This window comes from Suncus etruscus, chromosome 3 (genome assembly GCF_024139225.1).
Source record: "Suncus etruscus isolate mSunEtr1 chromosome 3, mSunEtr1.pri.cur, whole genome shotgun sequence".
NCBI lineage: Eukaryota > Metazoa > Chordata > Mammalia > Eulipotyphla > Soricidae > Suncus > Suncus etruscus.
The window spans coordinates 48932005-48959572 of NC_064850.1; the positions used below are offsets into that span (position 1 = coordinate 48932005).

Below are 27568 nucleotides of genomic sequence, written 5' to 3' on the forward strand. Positions count from 1 at the left end.
CGTGACTTAAGTCATATCTATATAATTAAATTATAATTAAATGTATATATATTCCATTTCTCATGAGTCCAAATACATGAGATTTAGACAGATGGGTAATTTGTGTGAGCTGACAGTCCTACTAACTCTCAGAGCCCAATTGTTGAACTCAAAAGCCTGTGTTCTTTACTGCCACATCCAGACCAGATTTTCTTTTTTGATTTGACTTTTGGGCCACACTGGGCAATGAACAGGTTTACTCCTGGCTCTCTGCTTAGGGATCATTCCTAGCAGGTTCAGGGGACCGTATGGGATGGATGCCAGAGATCAACCCCAGGTTGGCTGCATACAAGATAAATGCCCTACCTGCTCTATTATTGTTCTGATGCTTAAAAATTTTAGTGGGATAATTTTGGCTTACAAGGCTTTCTATTTTAGGACACAACTTCAGACTTATTTAAAATATGTATTTCCTTGCCACACCCATCTCCCAGATACCAGTCTGCCTCCAGCCAGTTTAACAGGCATTTCCCTCCTCCTTTGACTATATTCTTTCTCTGGGCCTGGTTGGTTTCCTGTGCTTGAATTTGAATAATGATCCTAGTCCTATTAACTTAAACAGATAGATACGTAGTGAGAATCTAATAATTGGGGTTTTCTGTTATGGACAGTTATACTCAATCCTGCCTATATAACATACATATAAGTATATATTTATAAGTTACACTTAAGTAAGTATAATTTTTATAAGTTATACTTAAATAAGTAATTTCTATCAAGTGTTGAAGGAAGTTTTACAGAAAGACATGGTAACAGTTTAAATCCCAATTTAAGTCTTTCTTTAGGCTTATAATTCATCTTTTAAACTTTTACTCCTCCCTGACTTAAATACTTGAAGTATCTGATGGCATTAAATCCAAAAAGAACAACATTCTCTGCCATATTAGCCCGCAATAAATTCCTAATTATAAGGAATGAGAATGGCAGTTAAAACGCATATGATCAATTCAGTGGGTGTCAAAATTTGGTTGAGATTTATTATATGTTTCTGAGTGCTATTCATTTTAAAACAAAAAAGGTCGACATATATGTATGTAATGAAGTATATTAACTGGGAATACAGAATACTAATTTTATATATATAAACCTATATAACCATCACATAAACTACTAAGGGATTTTTAATTTGTCAATGGGAAACAAACTTAAATGTTTGATAGTAAGCTCCTGAAACTAAGAACCAATATGTTGAGTATTCAATACTATACTACAATATAGATAGTTCTACTTACCTCACTAGCATATATATATGAAGAGAGAGAGAGATCAGAGAGCTAGTTCAAAGAGCTGATGTAAAAAAAAAGTAGCTGATGTGCCTTTTTGTATTTGCTCTAGAGCCCGAGTTTGATCCCCAAGCACCACCAGGCTCACCCCAAAGCACCGCCCAGCACCTTTGAGCTAGCATTACTAATGTTGGGGTCATTGAGCTGCCAGGCCTGTACCCCCAGGACAAGTATCACTGGCAGCATCTTAGGTAATTGCTTGGGAGGTCTCACACACACACACACACACACACACACACACACACACACACACACACACTCATATCCATGCTTCTATCCAGCCATCTGTTCATACACACAACACACACTTTCTTGTTTTTGTTTTTATAACCCCCAATGAGCCACCTACAAAGTAAAATGGAGTAATGTGATAAACTCCTCTGGGACCAGAGTGTAGATGGTAGGAGTGAGTGAGTCAGTCAGTCAGTACTAGTCACTGCTGAAGAGGCTCATTAGCATACAGAAATGAGCCCCACAGCTCAGCAGCGGGCCCATTCTGAAAGCTCAGTGGAAGATAGGAGCCTAACTAGAAGTTTGGTGGAAGAAGGGAGCCTAACTCAGGCTCCTTAATTACCATGTGATACATTAACTAGGAGCATGAGATTCTTTGCAAAACAGACTTTGAGAACTGTCAAGCAGACATGTTGGTGTTTTGCAGCTAACAGATGGTTGTCCCTGGTTTTTGAAAGTGCACCACTTCACCCCAAAGCTTGGGAAGTAATCCCAGGAGAGGAGGATCCTCTAAGGAAAGATGGAGGTGGCAATAATATAGAGATTGGGTGTGTGACAACCCGCCTGTCTCCCCCAGAACCACTCTATCCCCTATGTTCTAAGTTCTGATAGAAATCCTGCTCTTTCTTGGGTTTATGTGACTTTCAGCATTATCTAGTATAATTTAGCAGGGTATTTCAGGGATTTACAGCACTCAGATTTTTGTTGTTGTTTGTTTTTTGGTTTGGGGATCATGCCCGGCATTTCTCAGGGGACTCTTGGCTCTGTACTCAGAAATTATTCTTGGCAGGCTCCAGAGACCAACCATATGGAATGTCAGGGATTGAACCTGGGGCAGCCACATGCAAGACAAATTCTCTACTCGTGCTATCAAAAATATGTTTTCATATGAAGAAGCTTTGGTCCTTTCTTTGATCTTTTGGTCATTTTGGCCTTAGAAACAATCAAAGAACTTTCTAACTCTGGGAGCAAGGGAAATCAGTGTCAGCTATTAGTTGGTGGCTCACAATGGAATGTCTAAATGTCTAAAATAGTTAGAGCCATATAGCTAATGGGAAGGAAAGGTTATGGGATTTTCATCAGGTATTTTATTCTAAGGCTAAAACCTATAGGTCATGCTAAGCACAGCATGCTGATTTGTACAATGCATATTTTTGCATAAAATGGAAACATCCATAGAACCACACATTTTTTTTCATTTGCTATTTATTGTCAGATAATTCTGGGCCACTAATGATACACATAAATATAGTGTTAACCAGGGTTGTACTACTTTTTCGGTTGATAATGAAGTGACTGGAAACTTCCAGCTTCTTAATGTTTTATTACATTCCTGTTAATACTTTTGGTCTTTCATCATTATTAGTTCATTTAGTATTCATTGTGATAAGACTAATCATAATAAATTTATTTCAAATTCATGTGGATGTCATATTTTATTCACTGCTATAGGATTTTTCATTGTAATTTGGGACTAATTAATATACCATTAAAATAAAGTGTTACCCGCATTTTTCATTTTAAACATAAAATGTCTAGCAGTTCGTGACATATTGTGTGAGGATTCAGGGTCCTAGTGGTAACCTAAGAATCCATAAGTTTCATTTTTAAGCAGTGAAGAATAAAGTTACAAAGACGTGTATGTTTATTAAACTTCAGCACTTAAGTTAAAAATTAGTAATAATTTGACTTTGTCATTTTTTTTCGGGCCACACCTGTTTGATGCTCAGGGGTTACTGCTGGCTAAGCACTCAGAAATTGCCCCTGGCTTGGGGGACCACATGGGACACCAGGGCATCGAACCACCAGGGGATTGAACCTCGGTCGCAATCTTTCCTTGGCTAGCGCTTGCAAGGCAGACACCTTACCTCTAGCGCCACCTCACTGGACCTGACTTAGTCATTTTTAATTTCATTTTTGCTCAGAGGCTACTTCCAACTCAATGTTTAGAGGAACACGTGGTGCCAGGGATCAGACCCAACCTCCTTGAGCTCATCCTAAGTCTTATACACCCAGGCAAAAGTGTAAATGACACCACAACATAAAGATCAGGAGATCAGGCCGCTTACTCAAAGTTGAGCCTGGTGAGAAGAGCTTCAGTGAAGGTTGATACAAAGTGAAATTTGTGGAAATGTGATAAGATGGTTTCTCAGGATGCTTTAGTATTTTTTTTAATTACAAGACAATTCCAGTAGAGCTTTTTCCCATCCTTTTAATGTATCTATTTGAATGAAAACATTTCAGCTCTTCTTCCTAAAAAAAAATGTTATGAAAGAATACAGCTGTATCTACTACTTTTTTTGGACTAATGTATTTTTCAACCTACTCTTATAACAGTTACTAGAAATGCAAAAGAGAAACAGCCCAAGTATATAATCTTCATTTGTGTTTTCTATTTCCTGGTGGTAATGCTAATTTAAAGTACATTGTCAAGAAGATTAAATAATCTTTTATGGTAATGTAAATAAATAGAAGCATACAAAATCTTTATTATTAAGAACTGTGTCTTCCTTTCCTTTGAACTGTATACCTTTTTTTGGGAAGGTTGTAACCCCGTGGCACTCAGGGGTTACTCATAGTTTGTGCTCAGATATCACTCCTGGCAGGCTTGGGGAACTCTATGGGATGCTGAGGATCAAACCCGGGTACATACTGGGTCAGCAGCATGCAAGGAAAACGCCCTACTGCTGAGCTATCATTCTGGCCCCAGAACTCTATATCTTAAGCCAGAGGAAATGTTTCCGAAGTAGCTGCAGCTGGAGAGTAGTTAGTTGAACTATGGAGGATCAAGTCTAGCTTTGAAACATGCTGAGGAGCAACCTTCGCCTTATTCCTACACACCTCCCAATTGGGGCAAAGGACTCCCCTCAGTCTTAGGACTCCCCTCAGTCTTAGAGCTGACACAACTGTGTCTTCTTAGCTGTACCTTCCAAGGTGTGGGATACATGGTATCCATCCCCATTGCTACCTTTCTGGCCTACACACACAACACAACCCAGCCCACCAGGACTCTCACACCCGGGACCCAGATGCTGAAATATCATTTGTATGTATTTTTCTCTGTGTTTCTGCAACCCCATTTCAGCTAGGCGCATAGCTGGCTCTTTTCTGCTCATGTCCACTACTTGCTTCTCTGTACCCAGTAACTTCATTGGCTACTGCTATTTTCCCTCAGCTCACTTCATGGCATTATATAAGAATTTTATTGGAAGTATGTTTCCAATATTTTTTCTGATTATATAAATGTAATGAAATTGAAACACTAAATCAAACATAATGGAAGCAGAAAATATTCTTCCATGGAAACATTATTCTGAAACAACATTTTTTAAGTTCTTAAACTTTTTTAAAGGTCTGAGGTAATGGCTTAAAGGGGCAGGAGCAGCCACCAATGCCCAGTCCCCAGTACTATACAAGTCTATCCAAGCTCTGCCAGGAGCTTAAAAGTGACTCTAGAACAGTGCTTCTCAATTATTTTCTGTCATGCCCCCCTAGGAAGAAGAAAACATTTTCCGTGCCCCCCCCCTGCACGACTGTAAATAGTATCTTTATTTAAAAAAACTTTAACCCGCAAAATAAAAATATATAAAATAAATTGAGCTGACTTTTTAATCAGAGATGATGTCTGGATTAATGGCTACAATGAGCATGATTTGCAATGCATAGCTTTCAAAGCAGGGTTTGAAGCAGGACACAGCAACTCTCAGCTCCAGAGACATACAGAGACAAAAACATGGGGCTTAGCTTGTTTTGACAGTGTTTGCCGAGGTCAAACACGCCCCCCTTTACGGAGCCTCGTGCCCCCCCACCCCCGGATGCGCCCCACTACTTGAAAAGCACTGCTCTAGAGTGACTCCTGTAGGTTGCTACCCAACATTTTAGCAAAGAAATTACTTTATGTTCTGTAGTAGTTCCTCTATGCAGTATAGTTTTAGAACATGAAGCTTAAGAATGAACATGGAATGAATAATAAATGATGGAAATTCAACTTGTTTTCACTTTTTTGCTACAACATATAACTGAGTGAATCTGTAGTACATAGTATCATCTGTCTAAGCCCATGGACCAGCCATCTTTCCTGGACATTCTGAGACTTTCTTGACAGTTGGTTTTTAGTGATGGATTCTTGCTACTTTTCAGGCAAATTCATTTTCCTGATATCTTGAGTGACGCTGTTAAGCATTTCAGCCCTGCATGGCATATGCAGTACCAGTGAACCAGTGAATTCAAATAATTATGCTTTCAAAATAATGACAAATGAGCACATTGATTTAAAAAAATCCTGCGAATAATTACTAGCAAATTAATTAGTTGCAAAATAGGTGATTATGAGAAGCAAAAAAGCAAAGCTGTTGAAAGCACATACCCCCTTTGTGAAAGGTTAATTTTTAAGACATAGCTTGTGATTTTGGAAGTGCGTTCTTTATTTTAATTTCTCTTTAAAATGACACTTGAATTTAAATTATCATTTGGAAAGAAATTAAAGATGAAATTGAACAGGTTCATTAACTTTAGAAATGTATTAGGTCCTAATGAAAAGCTTTTTAAAAAATTATTTTTGTTTTGTTTTAGTGTTGTGGATGCATATAGAAAAAAAGAAAATGATGCGGCAGTTAAAATTCAAAGTTGGTTCAGAGGATGTAGAGTCCGAGCATATATCAGGTAGACTGACTTTGTCCTGTGATCAAAAAAGATACATGTCTCCTTAAGTATGCATTTCATCTAGGGATTTTAGAGATAAAACACTCTTCCATATAAAAAAAAAACCTCAAAACATCTAAATTATATTTGCCACTTTTTTCTACTTTCAAAAATTCTCCTCTAGCCTTGATCCAGATATTGCCTTCAAATTCTGAGGGGACAAATGCCTGGGAGTGTAGTTTTAGCAGTGTCTTGCCTCTTAAGAAGGGAAAGGCAGGCTCATGTGTTGCCTGGGTCTTTACCTGAATACATGATACCTTCATCAACTCTCTCTCTCTCTCTGTCTCTGTGTGTGTGTGTGTGTGTGTGTGTGTCTGTGTGTCTCTCTGTCTCTGTCTCTCTCTGTCTCTCTCTCTCTCTCTCTCTCCCCCTCCCTCACCCTCCCCCCCATTCCGCTGTACTTCCAAAAAAACAAAAGAAGGGAAAGGCAGCAGAACAAAAATTACATAAAGCCATTCCAGGCTTGGTAGCTTGAGGCAGGAGATGTTAGAACCTGCCATTCTGGTCCTAGAAACTAGATTTTTCTCTCTAGCATCATCTTCAGTTACCCCCTCTTCCCTTAAGTCTCTTTCAATTGTAAAAGCAATTTTCTTGGTGGAGGAAGACTGAGCAGTCTTCTCTAGCCTGGGAGTACCCTGGATCTGTTTGTGTTAATCAGTAGTAGCTAGGTAAGAAAGTTGAAATATATTAGAGAAACTTCTCTTTTAGAAAAATAACAGCAGAGTATGGGTGGTAGTTCTGCAGATTAACGGGACTCCAGTTTGGGTAAAGGAGTCTTTTTTGTCCTGCTCCCCAAATTCTGATGGGGAAAGCATCAATGATGTGGTTTCCCACCATCATTCCCACCAAGGCAGTTCTCTGAACATCAACACAAATACTATAGTTTAGCTGGGGAGAGTCGAGATTTTTGGGATTTCCAGAGTTAGGGCTCACCTGCCTCTTACCTCCTCTTTCCACAACCTTCACATCTCCCCCAACACTCATACACCTGGGCTCTGCCCAGTCATCTTCAGGTTGAACTTTCCAAATTACTCTTTTCTTGTGATCAAGGAATTCTCTGGAGAGGATTATAGAATGCTGAGAAAAAGTTCACTTCCTCCTTTACAAGCCTATTATGTAAAGGACATAGTGATGCATACTAGACGTGTCCAGTTGGATGAACCAAGTGTGGGAAATGGTACAGGGCTGTCAAGTTGTCCCTCTCCCCAAAGTTCTTTGTGCTTATCAATCCAGAACCTTTCTATGGTTTTCCAGGAAGCTTCCTCACATAAGGCAGGATGAGCTCAATCTATCTAGACCTCAGACTCCAGCTCTCTCTTTTTTCTATTGTTTTGAGGGTGAGGCTAGAACCTCTGAATTTTTCTAGGGAATCTCATTAGTGAATTTCTAAGTACTGTCTAGATCCATGGCATAAGAGAAGATGCCTTTCTTGATCTCCAAGGAAATAACAAAGGTTTTAGGAGCCCAGTACTCAAATGGGGACAAAGATATCTAGTATAAGCCATTGTCAACCTGAGATATATGAGGATGAAAAGGAAAATTTTTTTTGTCCCCAATCATCATTTGTAATTACAATGATTTGCATGGGTGGCCAATTTATTCCTCAACATGCCATTTTGACCTATTTTTTTTTAACTGAGTCATGTTCATGGGAACCCTCGAGTCATTTTCTGTGACATTCAGCCAATTGTACCAATACTTCAACGTGAGGGCCCCACTGATGAATTGCTCTGATCTCATGATTTTGAAGATCACTTGGATTCACCGCTGCAGTGCTTGAGGCCCTCCAGAGCTTGATCATATTTTGGGAGACATCTCTTCCCAAAGATCAAACCATGGTAGTGAGCAATCACCCTTAATTCCTGTGCTATAGTCCCAGCCCCTAGACATTTTGGAAAATAAATATGGAATAATGCCTGAAATTTTAAAAATGTTGACTCCTAAACCCCAAGGGAATATGGAATCATTAACTGTGATTTTTATGAGCTTATTAATTTATTTGCCTTTAGGGATGATTAATTCTTAAGTAGAATGACAAAAGTTCACAGGAACTTGGTTTTACATCTGACTTCAGGAATTATAGAAAGGTCTATCCTGAGCCGAAATTTATGTGACTATCTTATTTCACCACTCAGAAAATGTTTTTTGAGATTCTGTAGTTTGCAATACTATTAATAATGATTTTTATGCTCATAATTCCAAAACCATACCTATCACCAGTTCCCCCCCAGGACCTCAAGACCCTTTCCTTCCAAGCATCCTCCCACCCCACCAAATCAGTTGCATAGATCTCTTCTCCCATTATGTTGCCTTTGTTCTTCTGATTATTTTTAAGTCCTACATATGAGTAAAGTCAGTCTATAACTATTCCTTTCCTCAACATGATATCCTATAATTCTATCCATGTTGCTCTAGATTCTATGATTTTGTTCTTTCTTAGAGCTGCATAGTATTTCAGGGTGTGTCTTTCTGTCGCTCTGTCTATCACAGCTCCTTGATTTATTCATCTGTAGTTAGGCATTTGACTTGCTTCCATATGTTGGCTATTGTACCAAGTGTAGTGACTAACATAGATAAGCATAAATCCTTTCAAATCAATGTTTTTGTCTTTGGGGGTTAAATCCAAATAGATGACAACCCATATTTCAAATAAAACACACTAATATACATATTTTTAACCCAGGTATTTACACAAAATGGCAACAACTATTCAAAAATGGTGGAGAGGTTACTTGGGCAGACGAGTGTATCAAATGAAAGTAAAGGTAAATATTTTTGTAATATACTTATGTATTTGTTAGAATCTTAGAGTATACAATGGAATTTATTTCAGTAATATGTTGGTCTTGAAGTCCTAATAAATATAACAGAACATAATTGTGCTTTATTACTAATCTGAGACTTCTTTTAAGAACCATTTTATACCTTAATTATACCAAAATTTTCTATGTGTATTATTATATACAAATATATATTATACCAGCTTCACAGTGTGTATTTTCATGTTTATTTATTTTCTTAATGGGGGACTCTTTCAAATGGTTTCCAGCTTTAAGTCTCCAGAATTTAGATCAGTGTTCTTCAACTAACAGTTCACAATGTAAAATGGTTAAAAAGAACTGGTCTACCTTGGTTATAACTACTAGTCTATGGGTTGGTTTTCAGGCAGGTGTTTGTACATGGGGGGTAGGTGGAGAACAATTAAAAAATGCTGATTCAGACTAATCCTTCATCTATAACATGGTCAAGAAACATTGGTCAAATTGGAAGTGCCCAAAATTCTTCAAATTAGAAAAGTATGGCAGCTTCTTAGTGCCACTTGCCATCCTTGTTACCACACTCAGACAGGAAATAGTGAAGACTGGTTCTGAAGAAATACAACCTGCTCTCCCCTCCAATATCATGGGCTTCCAGGCATCTGGGATAGTCTTCCAATTCAGGCTGCCATTGTATTTTAATATTTTTATTTTTAAATAAGGCACTGCAATTTTTTTTTTTGTTTTTGGGCCACACCCAGTGATGCTCAGGGGTAACTCCTGACTATGTGTTCAGAAATCGCTCCTGGCTTGGGACGGAGGGGGGGGGGCATATGGGACGCTGGGGGATCTAACCACAGTCTGTCCTAGGTCAATTGCATACAAGGCAAATGCCTTACTGCTACACTACCACTCCAGCCTCAAGGCACTGTGATTTTAAAAATTGTTTATAGTAGAGTTTTAGGAATACATTGTTCTAGCATCAGTCCCACTACCAGTGCTGACTTCCCACCAATGGACAAATATTTTTAAATCATAAAATAGCCTATAGAATATTAAAATGATTGCACTGTATCACAATAATGTCATTTATAACATGATGGAACACCCTGCTTCTACCCAAAACAAAGGCATTCCCCACCTTCCTCTTTCCTTTTCACCTATCCCTTTGACATGTAAAAGTACATTGAATTATAGGTACTTTTGTCTTTCACTTGACCTCTCTTCTACCTGGTGGGGATTTGAACTGGTAAGTAAAGAGAGGTTTCAGTTTGGCAGACCCAGAGAGACCACAAGGCAAGAAGCCACCTGATTCCATGATTTTCTCACTATGACTGGATTGGTTTATTAATTCTTTGTGGTGACCCTGCTTCAGACCAACTCACCCAGGGTTGGAAATACAGTGTAGGGATTTATTTTACATCTGGCACTCAAACAGGGACCCATGGACCCTGAGAAAACCCCAACAGTGATGAGTGACTTGACCCTCTTATGGATAATCACTGTAAAGACCCTCATCTGCACTGAATGTGCATTGCTCCTCATTGGAACATCAGTATACATGACACCCCTTCTGAAAGGCCTCATGTTGCTCTGGTCCATCTACTCACATTTCTCATTTCTTGCTCTGGACTATATATGCCAGGCTCCCTAGAGATTCTCCCATGCACATGCCTCAAGAGTCAAGGGGTGCCTTCTCTTTGGTGATAAGTTCTTGATCTAAAGGCCTTCCCAGGGCTAATAATTTATCATTTACTACTGATTCTAAACCAGAGAGACTCCAATCTACCAAGGAGTCTCTGCCGAATCTGAATCTGAAAATGGCTCAACCAGAGATGCCCTCGTGCACCAAGCTTTGAGTCAGGTGGGCAAGCTGGTGCTGGCAGTCCAAGTTCTGGGCACTGTCAAATGGTTCAGTGTCTGGAATGGTTACAGATTTATCAACAGAAATGACACCAAAGAAGCCATTTTTGTTTACTGGGTACCACTAAGAAAAACAATCCCAGGAAGTCTCTGTGTAGTATTCGAGATGGGGAGACATGTTGCTTGATGTCATGAAAAGAGAGAGGAGTACAAAATCTATGAATGTATCTGGAATTGGCAGTGTGCTAATAAAAGGTAGTTTTATGCTCCCAAACACCATAGGTTCTGCCGATTCATCTCCTGGCCTCACTCAGATGTCCCACCATCCATAGTGTCCTCAGGTGGTACAGATGCATACAGTGAAGGAGAGAGCATAAGACTCTGGACAGTATATCAGGCACCGACACCCATTGCCTTCTACTGAACATGCTTTGTGCATGGATCTCAATCCCCCCCCCCACTATTGAAGTCCAACCCCCCCCCCAGCAACTTTATTGAAGTCACTAATGAGGTAGAAGCCAGACAGCCCCATTGGAGGGGGACCAACTTCAGGAAGATTGGGTGGGGGCTCCCCCACCCAGATTCCTACTCAGATACCAAAGGCCTTTCCATTCCTGGCGACCTTAGCCTACCAGAGAAGATGGAAATGAGGAAATAAGCCCAGCCAAAGTGCAATTGAAGAGAAGCTACTTTCAGATCCTCCTGCATTTGAGCCACCTCCAAAAATTAACTCTCCTCTAGGTTACTCTTTTGATCCTAATCTCATTGGTCACTATATTGCTGGTTAAACTATGTGTTATACCTGTATAGATCTTGATAGCTAGTCTTTTGTTCTATGCCCCATTGCAAACATAATTATGTATCCAACTCTAGTGTTTATATTATTTTGTGCAGTTCTGGGGAAATGCATACTATTGTTAGATTTTTAATGGTTCTTAGCTATTCTAGTGAATATTTCCCAATTGTTCTGATGCTTGATTGCGTTTATCATTTAGCAATGTATTCTCAAATATGTCTTCAAAAATGTTCTGATGTTTTTGTCCACAGAAGTCTATGAAAAAGAACTTGGATACTATAGACTCTGGAATCATTATGGCAATGTGTTGACAAACTTATTTTTAAACTAGTATATCTGCAGAAATGTTCTAATGGTTTTGCTTAGAGAAGTTTTTGGAAAAGAAACGTGGATGCTCTAGACTTGTATAACAGTGCTTAGTGTAAGAATTTTAGGAACTTCTTTTTAAATTAAGTGTATCTACAGAAAGGTTGTAGTGTTTTTGTTCAAAGAAGTCTATAAAAAAAAATTGGGATATGCTTAAGACAGGATTTGGAAAAGCTGATATTTTTTGAGAATATATGTGTACAATCTAACCTATGACAATTTTACAGCCAAGTCTCCCCTCACCAGCATTAATTCCTAGGAATTAGATAATTTCCTCATCACCTTACTTGCTGCTAAAGGTTTGTTTTTCTTTTTATTTCCTCAGCTTTTACCATGCCTATCCAAAGTAACAACAACTTTTTAACTCCTTTCTGGGTGTTCTCACCTCTTGTGGAGAAAAACAGAACAAAACTTATGTAGCCCAGCTCAATTTTTTTTGAACAGAAAATGTTGAATTGTTAGAACACCCTGCTTTTACCCAAAACAAAGGTGATTGGAACAAAGGCATTCTTCAGCTTCCTCTTTTCTTTTCCTACCCCTTTGACATATAAAAGTAAATTGGCTTATAGGTACTTTTGTCTCTCATTCAATCCTCCCCTACTCAGTGGGTATTTGCACTAGTAAATAAAGAGATTTCAGTTTGGCGGGCCCAGAGAGACCACAGGTGAGAAGCCACACTACTCTATGATTTCTCACTATAACTGGCTTGGTTTATTAATGCTTCACGGCTATTCTGCTTCAAACCAGCTCACCCAGTGTTGTGAATACAACGTGGGGGTTTATTTTACAATAACAGAAACAACTTTTCCAAGGTATGCATTAAGATTTTACTTGGTTATTATGTTTCTTTAGTTATCTCTAATGTCCTTAACCTGTCTTTGCTTTTTATGTTCTTGCTGTCTTTTAATAGTAGAGAATATATATTTTTCAGGTAAGTCTTCAATTTTGGTCTTCATGATTTACCTTCAGATTATGTTTCTTTTAAAAACAGAAATGTAGTTTCATATTTCATCTTAAAAATTATGTGAGATCAGGGGCCGGGCGGTGGCGCTGTAGGTAAGGTGCCTGCCTTACCTGCGCTAGCCTAGGAGACGGACCGCGGTTCGATCCCCCGGCGTCCCATATGGTCCCCCAAGCCAGGAGCGACTTCTGAGCGCATAGCCAGGAGTAACCCCTGAGCGTCACCGGGTGTGGCCCAAAAACCAAAAAAAAAAAAAAAAATTATGTGAGATCAAAAATACAGTATGTCATCACTTATATGTGATATTTAAAATAACTTCATGAGGAAATGCAATGGTTTAAATCAGAATAACCTTGAATACTCTTGGCCCTGATATATATAGTGAGGAGAAGGATAGAAATAGAGTGGATGGGGGGAAGACAGGTGTGAAAAAATGGAGAACAGAGGTCAAAGGGGCTCATGTATATTGATGGTGTTAAGAAAGGACAGAAATAAGTATCCAAACATTGAAATCCCGAGACCCAAACTCTACCAACTGAACTTTAAAAGGCACCTGTTAAAATGGTAGGCTGGAAAGGAGAGGTACAGGACACACTCAGGTAACATTGGTGAAGGGCATTGGGATGGGATTGGTGCTGGGACATTGTATATCAAAAACTCAGTTATGAAGAACTTTGTAAATCACAATGCTTTAAATGAAAAATATGTAACAATATGTGATGTCGGTTTGTTCATGAAAGTTGACGCTCATTTTGATTATTTAAAGTGGTATTTCTCAGGTTTCGTGCCCTGTAAACTTACTATTTTTATTCTTCTGAGAAGACATTTTAAGATTTCAAGATATTTCAACATCCTCTTTCTCATTTAATTTTTCAATGATGATTTTGTACCAGAATCAATTGTTATTAAATGCATCAGACAGTGGTTCCTAATTCCATCATTTTTACTTTTTCTTGATAACACTCATGGTAAGGAAGAGCTTTTTCCTGTAATGATTATTTTTACTATAATCATTTATTTCTTTTTATTGTTATGAACTCTTGGATTACCATTTTATTCATTGGTGCATGTTCATAATATTTTATGATACTGATTAGTTTGGTGTTCATATTGCCCAAGATTAGAAACTCCTTCCAGCACATGAAGTCTGTTAGTCCATTAACCATGAATGGTTTAGGGGCTCTCTATCAATGCACATGCACAAGAATACACTTTGCACATAACGTACCATGAATGTTACTGACTTAGCTTCATCACTGTTATTTCGACCCATAAGCTACCAGTTAGAGGGTTGTGAATGATTTTAAGGACACCTATTTCAACTAAGCATATAAGAGTGACAAAATTTCAGTGACTGCTACCAAAGTACTTAACTTGGGAATCTTTCTTCTAATATTGCAGAGTGGTGACAAAATATTCTTTAAAATTTCAAGTAAATGAGCAGAGAACAACAACAAAAAAAAAAGAATCTTACTCACATGATTATCAAATTCTCCATATCTAGTTATTTTTGACTGCTTGGGGGAAAAAATAAAACAAATCAAACGATGACAATTTTTCTCAACTTAGTTTGTGTTGGTTTCCCTACTCCCAGTTCTGTGCTTTTCCTTGGGGTACTCAGAGAATCATGTGCCAGAGATCAAAAATGTGGTCAGATACATGCAATGGATCACTTTAACTCTTGTCCTGTTTCTCTAGCCCCTGGTTAGTTTTGTTAACCTGAAAAGCTGTAGCTATTTTACAATATATTTGCTCAGTAATTTCTTTGTTGCCTTTGTGTCCAGCATAAGAACACATCACTCCTAATATAAGAGCCCAATAAATAACAGAAACTAAGCTCAATAATTATCAAAAGAGATGAAAATAACTGCCCCCTGCTGATTGATTGGCATGACTCAGATATTGCCTGATTTGAAAGCAACTGACTCAATTTGCTTCTCAAGAAGAATCACAAAAATTAATTCCCTGGTAAAATGTAAACTGAGAACTCAAGGGAAAAAAATGGGGCAGGAAAGAGTTTTTTAGCTACAAGCTCTTTGGTTGCTTTTGAATTTTAAATAATGTGAATGCATTAACAAATAAATTTCTTAAAAAGAGAAGTTCATTTCAAAGGTACTCACTCACCCACACACACACACCCCCACACACAAATAGGTGAGTGCACAGATGAGAAGGGAGTTCATACTGCCTTCTAAGGTGAAAGCAAAGAAACTTGAGATGGGCCTCTATTATTGTAGGTCTTAAAAGGAGCAGAGGAAAAGAAACATCAATTGGGAACAGCCAGAAGGATGCTTTGAAATTGGGTTGCGCTGGATGTCCCAGGAAGCAAAAAAAGAATGCTGACTTTGAAGGCTCAAAAGTAGAGGGAGAAGGAAAATATTGGTAGGGAATTAAGGGTGGCTTTTGGGAACTCTCCTCTGACACATGCGATGGAAGTTCTTGCATCATTGCATCTTGTACATTAATTGGTTCACCTATACCAGCAACAGTGTATGTAGAAGAGAAAGTAGGTGATACCTGTATTTTCTAACAAAAATGGATGGTCAGGATAATGAAATGAATGTGCTCAAGCATCTCTTATCCAATCTATCACTGTGTCCCCATGTGGAAGAGCTTGGGAGATTCCCCAAATCCACTCCCACGCACCCATTTCCAAGTCCAGGTGAACAAGTCTGAATCAAGGTCGCACAAGAAACAACCCAGACCAGGCTGAGGGTGAAACACATGTAGCTTGGCAGTCTTCTACCTAGTCTAGCCCTCGCTGCCTGCCAGAACTACAGTTTTTATTGAGTACAGAGATCATCCCTGGGTGGGGCAGTGAACCTACCCAAGTTTACAAGTAAGACAGTCCTTGTTTGGGATGAAACCAAGTTGTAAATAAACAGATACAAAGAAACCAGGAATAAACTGTTTTAGGTAAAATAAGGTATAACCCAACAGTCTACATGTACCACCTTCAGCCAAGAAGTAGAGTCTGCAAGGCTTCCACCACTACCTGCTCTCTCCTGGCCACTTGCTCTCTCCTATCCCCTGGTTCTAATCATAAATGTGTGACCTCACTCCAGTGTAAGGCCTGTGCAACAGATAGTCTAACTCTGTCCTTACCTGGGATTTTTAGGCATCTCTGGCATCACATTGTTGCTTCTCTGTCCAAGTGGTCTCTAGACAAAGAAAATCATGGGTTTCTGCCCATGTGTGCAGGGTCAGACACTTTTGTTTTTCTTTCCCCTCTAATCCTGCATATGTTAGGGAACTGGTCCAGAGGCCCTTCCCAACTCACTAACTTGCCCCCACTGGTCAGCGTCCCACTGTGTCCTCCAAGTCTTTAACCTCAAGGTCAGTTTTCTCTGATTCCCAGAAGCAGAGCCCAATTGGAGGGAGGCTGCAGGGTTAAGGGCCCTCCCTAATGCTCAGTTCTTGGGGGTTTTGATCTTCTGTTGACTCTCTTTTTTTTTTTTTTTATTCCCATCTGGGAGATGACCCCTATAGCTGAAGAAATGAACTCCACAGTGTCTCCAACACATCTAAGTGAATGGTGCCTAGAGGAAGGCAGACATTTTGGGGGACAATCAGAAAAATGATTAATGCACAGGCATACTTGTTGACATACTTTTGCTCTGGTCAGCCTGGATGTGGATTCCTCCCAAGGGGTGTCCAAAATATCCATCGCCTTCTTCCAGATGAAAGAATGACTCTCAATGAGAGTAACTGTATTAAGGTTAGACCAAGTGTGAGAGTAGATGGGACAAGGTGGATCCCAGATGATGCCCTAAAGTTTTTTTGTTTTCTCTTCTTGGTCAAATATGGCACATCTAACACCTGGGCTGGTCTTGGCCTTGAGCTAAGACAGAGATCCGAAGAACCTTTCTACAGGAGACCTGAACCCATACTTAATGTGAGTTCAGAGTAAAAGCTTTGGTTTAGTGAGCTTCAAAGGCAGCTGCATTTTCCTCTCAGTCAAGCTAACAATTGATGAACAATGATAAAAGAGCATGGGGATGTAGCAGAAACATTCCGAGTGGGGCACTAGAGAAAGCTCAAAGATGTCTGGAGCTGTGTGAGCTTGAGATGATGCTAGGACACCTCCATGTGGTGATGTCTTGTAAGGCGATTGAGAATCTCTCAGCAGAGAGCCTGATGCACCATAATTAGTACTCCACAACGGTTTATTACAGTGAAGCTGAGATTGAGTCCACCGCAGAGATAAAGGAATCTGAACCATCATTAGAAGATGAGAGAATTCTCTACCATATGGAAAAAGCATCCGAACAGTGGAGCATGGGGCCAAGAAAGAGGCTCTGCAATGCTTGAGGGTTGGCTTCTGCAGAAAAAGGAAATTACAGGTAGATGATACGTAGAAAAGTAAACACCAACATCCCAGGACCCCGCAAAGAAAACAGACATCTTGGAGTGCTCCATTCCAGAGTTAACCATAGAGGATCTCTTTGAGGAGGGGTCTTTCCCTAAATATTGATATCCTTCTCAGCATTGCACCAGGGTCTATCTATCAGCTTTAAACTAATTTTCATGGGCCCTCCTACTTGTGCAGGCAGTACCGAGGTGCCCTCATTAAGCCATAATGATTGGGCCATCACAGTCAGTCCGTGTCATGCTATTGCTGCCAGTATGAGGCTTCACCTTCATCTTCCTGTGGAGTTCATGCTGTTATGTCTGGCAGCATGACCCAGATTTGTCCATCTACAGAATCCACCACTATATAGAATCACTGCCTTGGAAACCTTTCTTTTTTTAATGAACGCGCTCTGATTCTTCTTTTTATTTATTAATTTTTTATGGTCAGGAAGTTTCTAGTTGCTGGCTATGTGCTCTGAGCACTCACATTTCCTACAACCTAATCTCTTGGCATAATCATCCTGATGCCGAATAATCTCTTTTTTTGGAGGGGAGACTTCTTTTATGCAACTATCTGGTGATTGGTTCACTTTTAGTCTCCACCCCCATCCTACTTTCTTAAGTGCTAAGGAAATGGACACAGTCATTGCCAGTGTCAGAAAAATGGTGGCATTTTCCATCATTTGATCCTTTTCATCATTGGCACTTTGGCATTTATGTAATCAGCTATCCAGGGCTTCTTGGTCTTTCCCAACTGTGGCCCATTTGGACCTTGTTTCCTTCCTGTGCTTCCATTCTACCTTCAAGCCCTCTTGTCTCATGCCATGACTTGCCCCCATTTATGTAATTTTCACCTGTGGCTCCTTTAGAATAACCTAGTCACTGTTGTATATAGTAGAGAGGAGAGTGAAGTATGGGAGGGGAGAGGAGAGGAAGAGAGGGGAAGGAGAGAAAAAGAAGGGAGGAGAGGAGAAGAGGAAGGGGAAGAGAAGAGGGGAAGGGAATGGGATAATGAAGGAAGGGGAAAGGGGAGATGAGAGGAGGGGGAGGTGGAGAGGAAGGGAGAGAAGAGGAGAAATGCTGAAGTTCTCTTTAATACATTTCTTCCTAGGACTTTGAAACCAATTTCATGAATAAGGCAACATTGATCACCCTTTAGTGTCAGGCAAGAAAAATGACATTTTCTTTTCCTTTCATGATCTTACATTACAAATACTCATGCAGTAGATAGCATAGCTAAAACCTCTGACTTACTAGTGTTAATTTGAAAGTTCATCAACCTTTTGTTACAATTATGGGATGACCTTATAGTTTGGTACACCATTTAGTCATATTTTGATGTTATTCTTCATAACTAAGAAATGCTTCTTCATTGGCTTTTCCCTTTTGGGGGTGGCCAAAGAAAAGTCTCTTTATTTTATTTATTTTTTTTAGAAAATCCTCTTTTAAAATTCAGCTGTTGACAATGAGATTGGTACCAGCTGTAAAACAAACAAGGTATAGCATATGCACAAAACACTCATAATCATTGAATAATAAATCATTTTCGTGATTATGCTCAAAACTAAGGATGGCACTGATGTGGAAAACCACAAAGGTTTGGGCTCCTCAGCTCTGTTGCCCATATGGGCATGCAATCAAAAGGCTCCACTGGCATCACATTGATGCCAGCATTCTCCCTTTGTTGCTCAGTCTAACCAATTGAACCAGTTGATCCAGTCAAGTTAGATAGGCATATACTGAGAAACTTATAAATATGCTGTTACTTGTGATATGCTGCTTTTTAAAGAATATTGCCCATCACTGCACAGAAATTCCTCTCATCAGCTGCTCAACCAAAATGCCATGTAGCCATTGTGTATGAAAATATGTCAAGGAGGAAGGAAATACCTTGAACTAGGTTTGTCCCAACTGGGTTAAAAGGACCTTTAATAGAAATTAAACCATAACTCATTAAAGCAGAGGAATTAGGACTTCAGGTTCCAGATTTACAGAGTATAAAAACTGACTGTGAAAGATTCATGTTCTGGTCTGGAATGTGGCTACAGAATTGAAAGGCTCAAGAAGGGAGTGAGTGACAGGCCCTGGGAGGAGGAGGAATGATAGGAGAAAAGGGGAGTAATATTTGGAAGATTGGTGAAGGGCAGCTACTTTAGAAATATCTAGAAAGTGGGGCCAGATATATAGCATGGAGGTAGGGCATTTGCCTTGCATGCAAAAGGACAGTGGTTCGAATCTCGGCATCCCATATGGTCCCCCAAGCCTGCCAAGAGCGATTTCAGAGTGTAGAGCCAGGAGTAACCCTTGAGCCCTGCCGGGTGTGATCCAAAAACAAAAAAAAAAAAAAAAAAAAAAAAAGAAAGAAAAAGAAAAGAAAGTGATCAGTTGGACTTATATGAAAAGCAGATTAATGAGGATTGGGGGCTAGTAATGAGTGTTGTTCTTTTTTTTTTTTTACCATATACACTCAAGTATAAGCCAACCGAATATAAGCCAACCCCTCCCCCCATTTTACTCTAAAATGTGGGAAATATTAGTGATTCGAGTATAAGCCAAGGTAGAAAATGCAGCAGCCACTGGTAAATTTTAAAAATAAAAAATATATACTCAAAACAATTACAATAATTAAGGAATCAGTAGGTTAATTGTTTTTCAATATTTATTGCTAAAGAAAAGCTGTAAACTAGCAACAATAACTTTAAAACTTTAAATAAAGTGCAGAAAACCGTAGTTTAATAATCAAGCTAAATCACAAAGATTAAAATACTTCAAAACTGGATTTCTCCTCCTTATCATCTCTATGTCCAAACAGAGCTTCAGTGTATCTGATGTGAGGGTAGCAGCATAGACATTGTCATCCTCACAGAGTTTGCAGATACCATCATCACTGCTGTCAGTCTCATACAAAGCACAGGATATCGTGGGTTTTAGAGCTCAGTGGCATACAGTTCAGCTCAGCCGCCTACCTCTTCTGCTCAGCCAGGACTTTGTGGACTGAGCTGAAGCACTGCCCCCTCCAGTAGACCACAAAAGATGACTGGAGACTACCTGCATTTAATTCGGTGCGTATCAAATCAAATATCCTGTATGACCCGAGTTTGGGTTTTTTGGCACAAATTTTGAGTATATATTTGAGTATATAGTGATTAAATTTCTTTATTTTAGGATTGTGGTTTACAGAGATGTTCATAATACAGTTCTATTTGGTTTTCAATGTTCCACCACAAACACAAAATTTTCTCCAAACTGGTCATCAGTTCATGAACCTTCCCAAAACCTGCTCTTGGCAGGAAGGAATAATTTACTTAATATTTTGTGCCCTACTATTGGTAAAGCAGAATTAAAATCATGGGGTCCACAAATTTGAAGATCTGTAGTACTGGGATGATGAGCTCATATAATGACAGTGGTAGTTCCTTGGAGCCCTCTGAAAGACCTCAGTGTGATTAAATAAGAGGCCTTCATATGTCCATGAATTTTACTGAAACTTTGGGCCTCTCAATGGTTGCATGAGTCTGTAGCACTGGCTGCTTGTGGAGATGTCTGATTGCTGTCTTCAGTGCATCTTCCTACAGGTTTGGAATGCTAAGAAAGTATCCATTGAGCAGGAGATTGCTGACCTCCTCCACTTGTGATCCTCAGCTTGAAAAGAAAAGCTTTTTCACATAAAAGCAAAAACTAATTTCCTCTTCCCCTTCCTTCTTTCCTATTTTTCTCTTTTTTTTCTTTCTTACATGAAATAATAGAATTTGGAAAGCTCGAAAAACCTGGTCAAAGATTTTAGGAATGAGCTTGGAAGTAAAAAGAAAATGTATAATAGGTGGTTCAGATAAAAGTTCAAGAAATCCGATAAAAGTTTTGAGAGATCATTGGAGAAAAGAATAGAATTGGATCGAGGTGAATTTTGAGCATCACTTTGACCTCCAAGAAATCATTTATTCTCCACCCACTCTGTCAATTATACATTGCTGAATAGAAATAAAATTATAAGGATTTATATATAGATTTATATATATATATTTATATATAATATTTATATTATATGTGCTCCCATCAGTAACCATTAGTTTCTAGAAATAAAAATGTTGAACTATGTGCCTTAGCTTATGATTCCATTTGTTTTTGTGATCTAAAATATTCATGTGTTTAGATACATCAGCCAGCCCAATTCAAGACATCTGTCTTAAGTAATTGGAAGCTATTAAAGATCAATGAATAAACATATTAAAAGGATTTTATATATTTTGCCTTATACAGAATTTATCCAGTATGAGGGGGATTAGGAATGGGTTAAAATAGAAAGGGTCAAACAGCTAAAGACTAAAACAGCTAAAGCTAAAAGAATTCAGGCATGGGAACAGGAGATGTGATAAAGCTCCGGGATTAATTGAGTATTGGGGGTAAGTCATCTCTAAAGTAGAAAGCAAACTCAGGTTCTGGTGAAACTAAACACTCAGAAATTTGTCTTTAAAAGTAAAACCACTTGGTCAACACACTTGGCAATGTGGGAGAGGGGGCGGAACTCACTCTTCTTTTGGAACCAAAAGGTGGGAGACTATCCATTAGGAAGGGAGAAAGGGAGAGCAGTAAAATGTCAACTGCAGTTTGGAGATTTCTATTGGGGTCCCACTGTCTGATCATAAAGGCCCATCTGGTTTTTTCCACTCAGAAAAGGGTTCTGATTGAGAGGACAGCCACAAGAGGAGGCTTCAGAAGCTGACTTAAAATTGATAAGAGATTTTGATGAAGATCGTATGGCTAACAGACTATTGGCTTGACATCCATTCTTTCTACTTGTATCTATTATAAATATATCAGACCACTTGTTTATCTTACTCTCCCTCTTCTCATCCTCTCCCTTTCTGTTCCTTTGTTTAGCCAAATAGCTTTTGGGAACTGACCTTAATTGGGTGTCCTATTTCCACTACAATGAAACCATCACCTTTTATGCTTGATTTTCATCCCACATCTTCAGCCTTCCCCTCTAAAGTAGACTTGACATCTTAATAATGAAAGATAGGAGATGATAAATAGTAAGGGGAAAATGTAAGAATTTTGTCTGCTGAGAAATTATAATAGCCTATCATTTTTAGATATATTATTTTTAGAAACTAGGATATGCTTTGGTTACTCAATCCCATAGAATAATAGGGAAAAATAACTTCTAATAGAAATCTAGAAATAATATATGAACAAGGATTTTATTCCAACCCTTTATTTGGCTGAGAAAAACATTAATATAACAAATAATCATTATAATGTCGTGGAAATAAGACTTGATGAAAATTTATACTTTTCAGAGGGCCTAAATGTGTTGTAAAGATATAGATAATGCACAGTGTACATTCAGGGATGATTTTATTATTGGTGCTTGGTCTATAACCATTGGTGCTGGCAGACCCATGTAAAAAAGGGGATTGAACCAGGGGTATGCTCATTTTCATCTTTGTAGATTCGACTCAGAAAAGTAGAATAATATAGGGGCCAGAGCGATAGTGCAGCAGTAGGGCATTTGCCTTGCACGTGGCTGAACCAGGACGGACCTGGGTTTGATCCTCGACCTCCCATGTGGTCCCCCAAGCCAGGAGCGATTTCTGAGCACATATCCAGGAGTAACCCCTGAGCATCACTGGGTTGACCCAAAAACAAAACAAAACAAAACAAAAAAAGTAGAATAATATAGTATTTTTTTCTTTCTTTTTTAGTTATTTTTACTTTCAAAAGTATCAGTACTCAAGGGCACAGATTAACAAGTGGAAATACACTTGGTTCACCAAAGAGTGATACTCTGCACCCCAAAGAACTGGTCAAACCTTTCCCTAAAGTCCATCAACTCTGCCCAAAACACTTTTTGAATGTTATCCTGTTGGACTCTTCACAGCCACTTTCAGAAGTATATTATAATCCACTTTGTCAGGATGGGTAGAAACACCTACTCTTTTAAGTCAATTGCTTAAAGCTATTATACTGATAAAATCCCATCAGGAAGTGTAACGGAGAACTAGATTTTAAAAACACACTCTACTAGTAATCGAGCATCAATATGATAAAGATAAGAAACAATCTTTTTTCCTGAGACCAGATGTTTCTAAGTATGCGATTTCTAACATGCTTCCTTCCTCAAAACAGGCCTTGATATATCTTAAAGAAATAATATTAAAGTATTTTTTCAAGGTTAAAGTACTTAAATGTTGCTCAGAACCCAAGAATTATTCCCCATTTGGAACCACAAAGAAAGTTTGGTATAAAAGTAACGTCGTTGTGTTTCTTTGTAAATAACATATTGCAGCCAACTGTTTCCTAATTGCTCAGACTGTTGATAAACAATTCAGCCCTGCTGCTCAGCACAGACGCTTTGGTTTGGATTAGATCGGAGCATTCAAACAACGCTAATTAAAGTGAATCCTTTTAGAGGAATTCTTGTTTGTCCAGGGGGAAGAGATTCAGGCACATATTGCTGAATTTGGTCTTTAACATTAACAGTGAGCTAAAGTTATCTTGATCGATTGAATTGAGTTACACAGACCAAGTAGTATGTTGTTGAAAAACTATGTATTCCATTGCATTTATCATTTTTCTCTACTATTGTGTATTATATTATTTTAAAGAATAGATACTGGAGGGCAGAGAGCAGGCACAATGCATATGGTTCCTGGAACACCACTAGGTTTTACTCCTGAACACAGAGCGAAGAATAAATACTTCCTGAGCAGTTTGTGAGCCAACCCCTGTCCCCCAGAAGAATAGGTATTGAATAGTAAGGGATTTAGGTACTTGCCTTGCACACAGGCAAGTTGATCCCAAAGTACTGCCAGAAGTGATCGCTGAGAAGGGAGTAACACCTGAACACCACTGGTTGTGTCCACCACCAAACCCAAACTAGCAAAAAGAATAGAGTGGAAGCTTTATTTGAAATCATATTTTTACTGGCATAAGCCAAGTGGTTAAAATGCCTTTATATCCTGAGATTTGTAGATTAATAAATTTGTAGATTAATCTCTACCAAAAAAGAATCCAAGATGTGAGGAAGTCTTCACTATGTCAGGGGATCTGCTGTACCATGGTATCATTGTATTTATGATTTTATGGTGTGAAAATGAATATTGAATGGCACAGAATTCCCCAGGATTGCTTAGGAGGCAGCTAAGTACATACCATTTTGTACAGATGGTTGGAAGGTACAATTTCGCTCCATCACTGCATCCATATCCTTGAACGATTTCGACTGAAGACAGCATTTCTTTGAATTTTTCATTAAATCAGACGTCTTGAAATATGAATTCCTTTTATGTTTCTGTGAGTTTTGGCTAAAAGAACCCCAGTGAATAAATCATATGATACTAGGTGTCACCTGAACTTGTGAATATTTCTGCTTTGTTATTCTATTCTCAGTAGAGCACCATTGATTATCAAACTCAGCAGAGAGCATTTTATGATCATATATCTCCATTAGCTCCTGGTTTGACTACCATAGATTTTTCTGGTTAAGCTTGCATTATGTATTAGGAAGCCTATCTCTTCAATATGAAGTTTGATTTCATTTTTCTAAGCCTAGAACTCTTATTATGTATTATGTATAAAGATCCTTATCTTTTATATATAAAAATAGGCTGCACTGTCTTTTTATAACTGAAATCTTCGCCATGATTTTTTTTCTTGATTCACAGGAAGCGTGTTTTAATATGAAGATGGATCTCTACAATGCAATGGCTGTCAGGGTAAATATTTCTTCACTTGTTAAACAAATGAAAAGTCAATTGTGCCCTGAATTCACTTTTAATAAAATGAGCACACCAGAATAATGCAAATTTGATTGGTATGCTAATGGAACAAGAGAAAAGAACAGATAGCTTTGAAAGTTAGTTCTTGGCAGTATTAGAAATTGGAGTAAAACATAAAACCTGTAATTATCAGTGCTATGTTTTAGAATGTTAAGTATCTCTGAGTCCTAACTAGAGAGAGACAGTAAATATTAATTGAGGAACATATTCTTTCTCTGATGTAGCTTAGAATATTGTGATAAATAGAAAAACATTACTTTAGAACATGATTTCTGCCCCATACAAATCAATTAGAAATCATTCACCTGATTTAACTAATAAAATCTGCTTCCAGAGTAGATTATATTCCAACCATTTCTCTCTTGTTTTTTGTTTTTTTTTGTTTTTGGGCCACATCTGGTGACACTCAGGGGTTACTCCTGGCTCTGCATTCAGAAATCATTCCTGGCTCAGGAGACCATATGGAATGCCAAGGGATAGAACCGTGGTCAGTCTTGGGTCAGTCACCTGCAAGGCAAATGCCCTACCGCTGTGCCACCACTCTGGCCCCTATTCCAAGCATTTCTAAGGGTTTTTATGGTGGGGAGGTGGAGGTTTTTAGCCATCTTGGGTGATCCTCAAGGTTTACTCCTGGCTCTGGGCTCAGGCCCTGCTAGGTATGCAGAACCATGTTGATGCCAGGGATAGAACTCAGGTTAACCACATGAAAGATAAGCATCTTCCCTCCTGTACTATCGCACTGGTCCTAAAAGCAAATTGTATTAGTAAGTGGACTCTGACAGAGTTTTAAGTGTCTGTTTGCAAGCAGCTACCTGAAAATCTGGCTCTCTGGTCAGACTTTTGAGGATATACATACTCTTGTATGTATGTACCCCAAGTTGAGTACTCATAGCTGCAGTTTCATTTCTAATCTCCACAACTCTGCATTGTTAGATCACAACTACCAAGTCTTTTCTGTCCTATAAATGATTTAAGTGCTGAAGTTAGAGTTACAGCTCATTCTAACCTAAATGGCTCCCCCAAACCTAAGCAGTCATAGTAACTGCTGTGTACCCCAATGTATGCACCAAATCATGAACAGGCTCTTCATAGCCAATGAGAACAATGCTGAGTCTACCCATATACAGAGCCTTTTGGACATTTATGTTAGATTGCTGACTCTTCACATGACAAGAATGTTTGTTCAGTTGCCAAAGAGTTAAATGGGGCATTTCTAAAGAGGAGCTTATAAAAAATTATCTAAGTCTTTCAGTGCCTTAGTGTCACTATTTTTATAAAGAAGCATACATTATGATGTTTTTTAAAATGTAATATATGCTCACTTATGACTCGCTTTATTTGTTATTTATTTATTGGGTTTTGGTGATACCCCCAGAGGCATTTAGGGGTTACTCCTGTCTCTGTGCTCAGAAATAACTCCTGGCAGAGCTCAGGGGGATCATATGGGATACTGGGGATCAAACCCAGGTCCGGCATGCAATGCAAATGTCCTACCACTGTGCTATCACTCCAGCCTTTCTACTGCATTTATTATTTTTTACTTTTTAATAATTTTTAGATGAATCACTGTGAGATACAATTATGAAATTGTCTATAATCAAGTTTGAGTCATATAATGTCCAATACTCATTCATTCACTAGTGCACATTTTCCTTCACCAATATTTCCAGTTTCTCTCTTATCCTCCCTCCTGTACTCCACTGACCTTCCCCACTGCCTGCCTCTACTGCATTTATTTTTAAAGGGTCACCATTTCTCTAAAGCCTATATTGTCCTCCTCTTCCTGTAGGACTGATCACTGATTTATTTTATATTCACCATTTACCAATGAAAATATGCATTATGAAACTTATAAAAATGTAATATCTCAGCTAATTTCCATTCCTGAACCACCTTTACTCACTGTTTACATCTGTTGAAACCCAGATCTTATCTTCTTAGTCTTCATATCTAGGCTTGGAAGAGGTGGTAAAATAAATATCCCCAAGCAAACCAGCAGTTCATTCCTTTCTAAACAATGAGATTAAACAAAGAAGTCACTTATTATCACTATTTTCTAAGTCCCAAAGTGATCTTGATGGAAATTATTTAACTGGAGGATATTTTAGGCATTATGGATACTCTGGCAAGTCTATGGGATGTGGTTAAAACTGGGACCTGGCTGGAAATGAGATAATGAGATCAGCCATGGAGGTTGTTGAGAATAAAAAGCAGTCTTCTCACCTAGAGCCAGGTCAAAGTGAAATCCCAAAGGGCAGGCAGGAAGGCATTTGTGAGAGAACAAAGGAGGAATTGGGAGCCCTGCAACTAAAATGACTGTATCATCTCTCTGTTGCCTGTGACTTGCTGAGCAAGGCTGTGTGAAGTTCTGGAGATTGGCAGCCCACATCTCACAAACCTGCCTGGATCTTACACAATGTGCTGGAACTACCAAGCAC

General features: G+C 38.7%; 1 protein-coding gene and 1 long non-coding RNA gene across 2 annotated transcripts in view; one reads left to right on the forward strand and one right to left on the reverse strand.

Annotated features, from left to right (window-relative positions):
* LOC126003365 (uncharacterized) overlaps positions 1-27568 on the reverse strand; it is a 1166220-nt gene that overhangs the window by 1119789 nt on the left and 18863 nt on the right. The window lies entirely within an intron of this gene.
* SPATA17 (spermatogenesis associated 17) overlaps positions 1-27568 on the forward strand; it is a 134183-nt gene that overhangs the window by 3032 nt on the left and 103583 nt on the right. The window contains exons 2-4 of the mRNA XM_049769538.1: positions 6126-6215; positions 8938-9019; positions 25017-25067. Coding sequence (XP_049625495.1) covers positions 6126-6215; positions 8938-9019; positions 25017-25067 — 223 coding nt within the window. The remainder of the gene's footprint in view (positions 1-6125; positions 6216-8937; positions 9020-25016; positions 25068-27568) is intronic.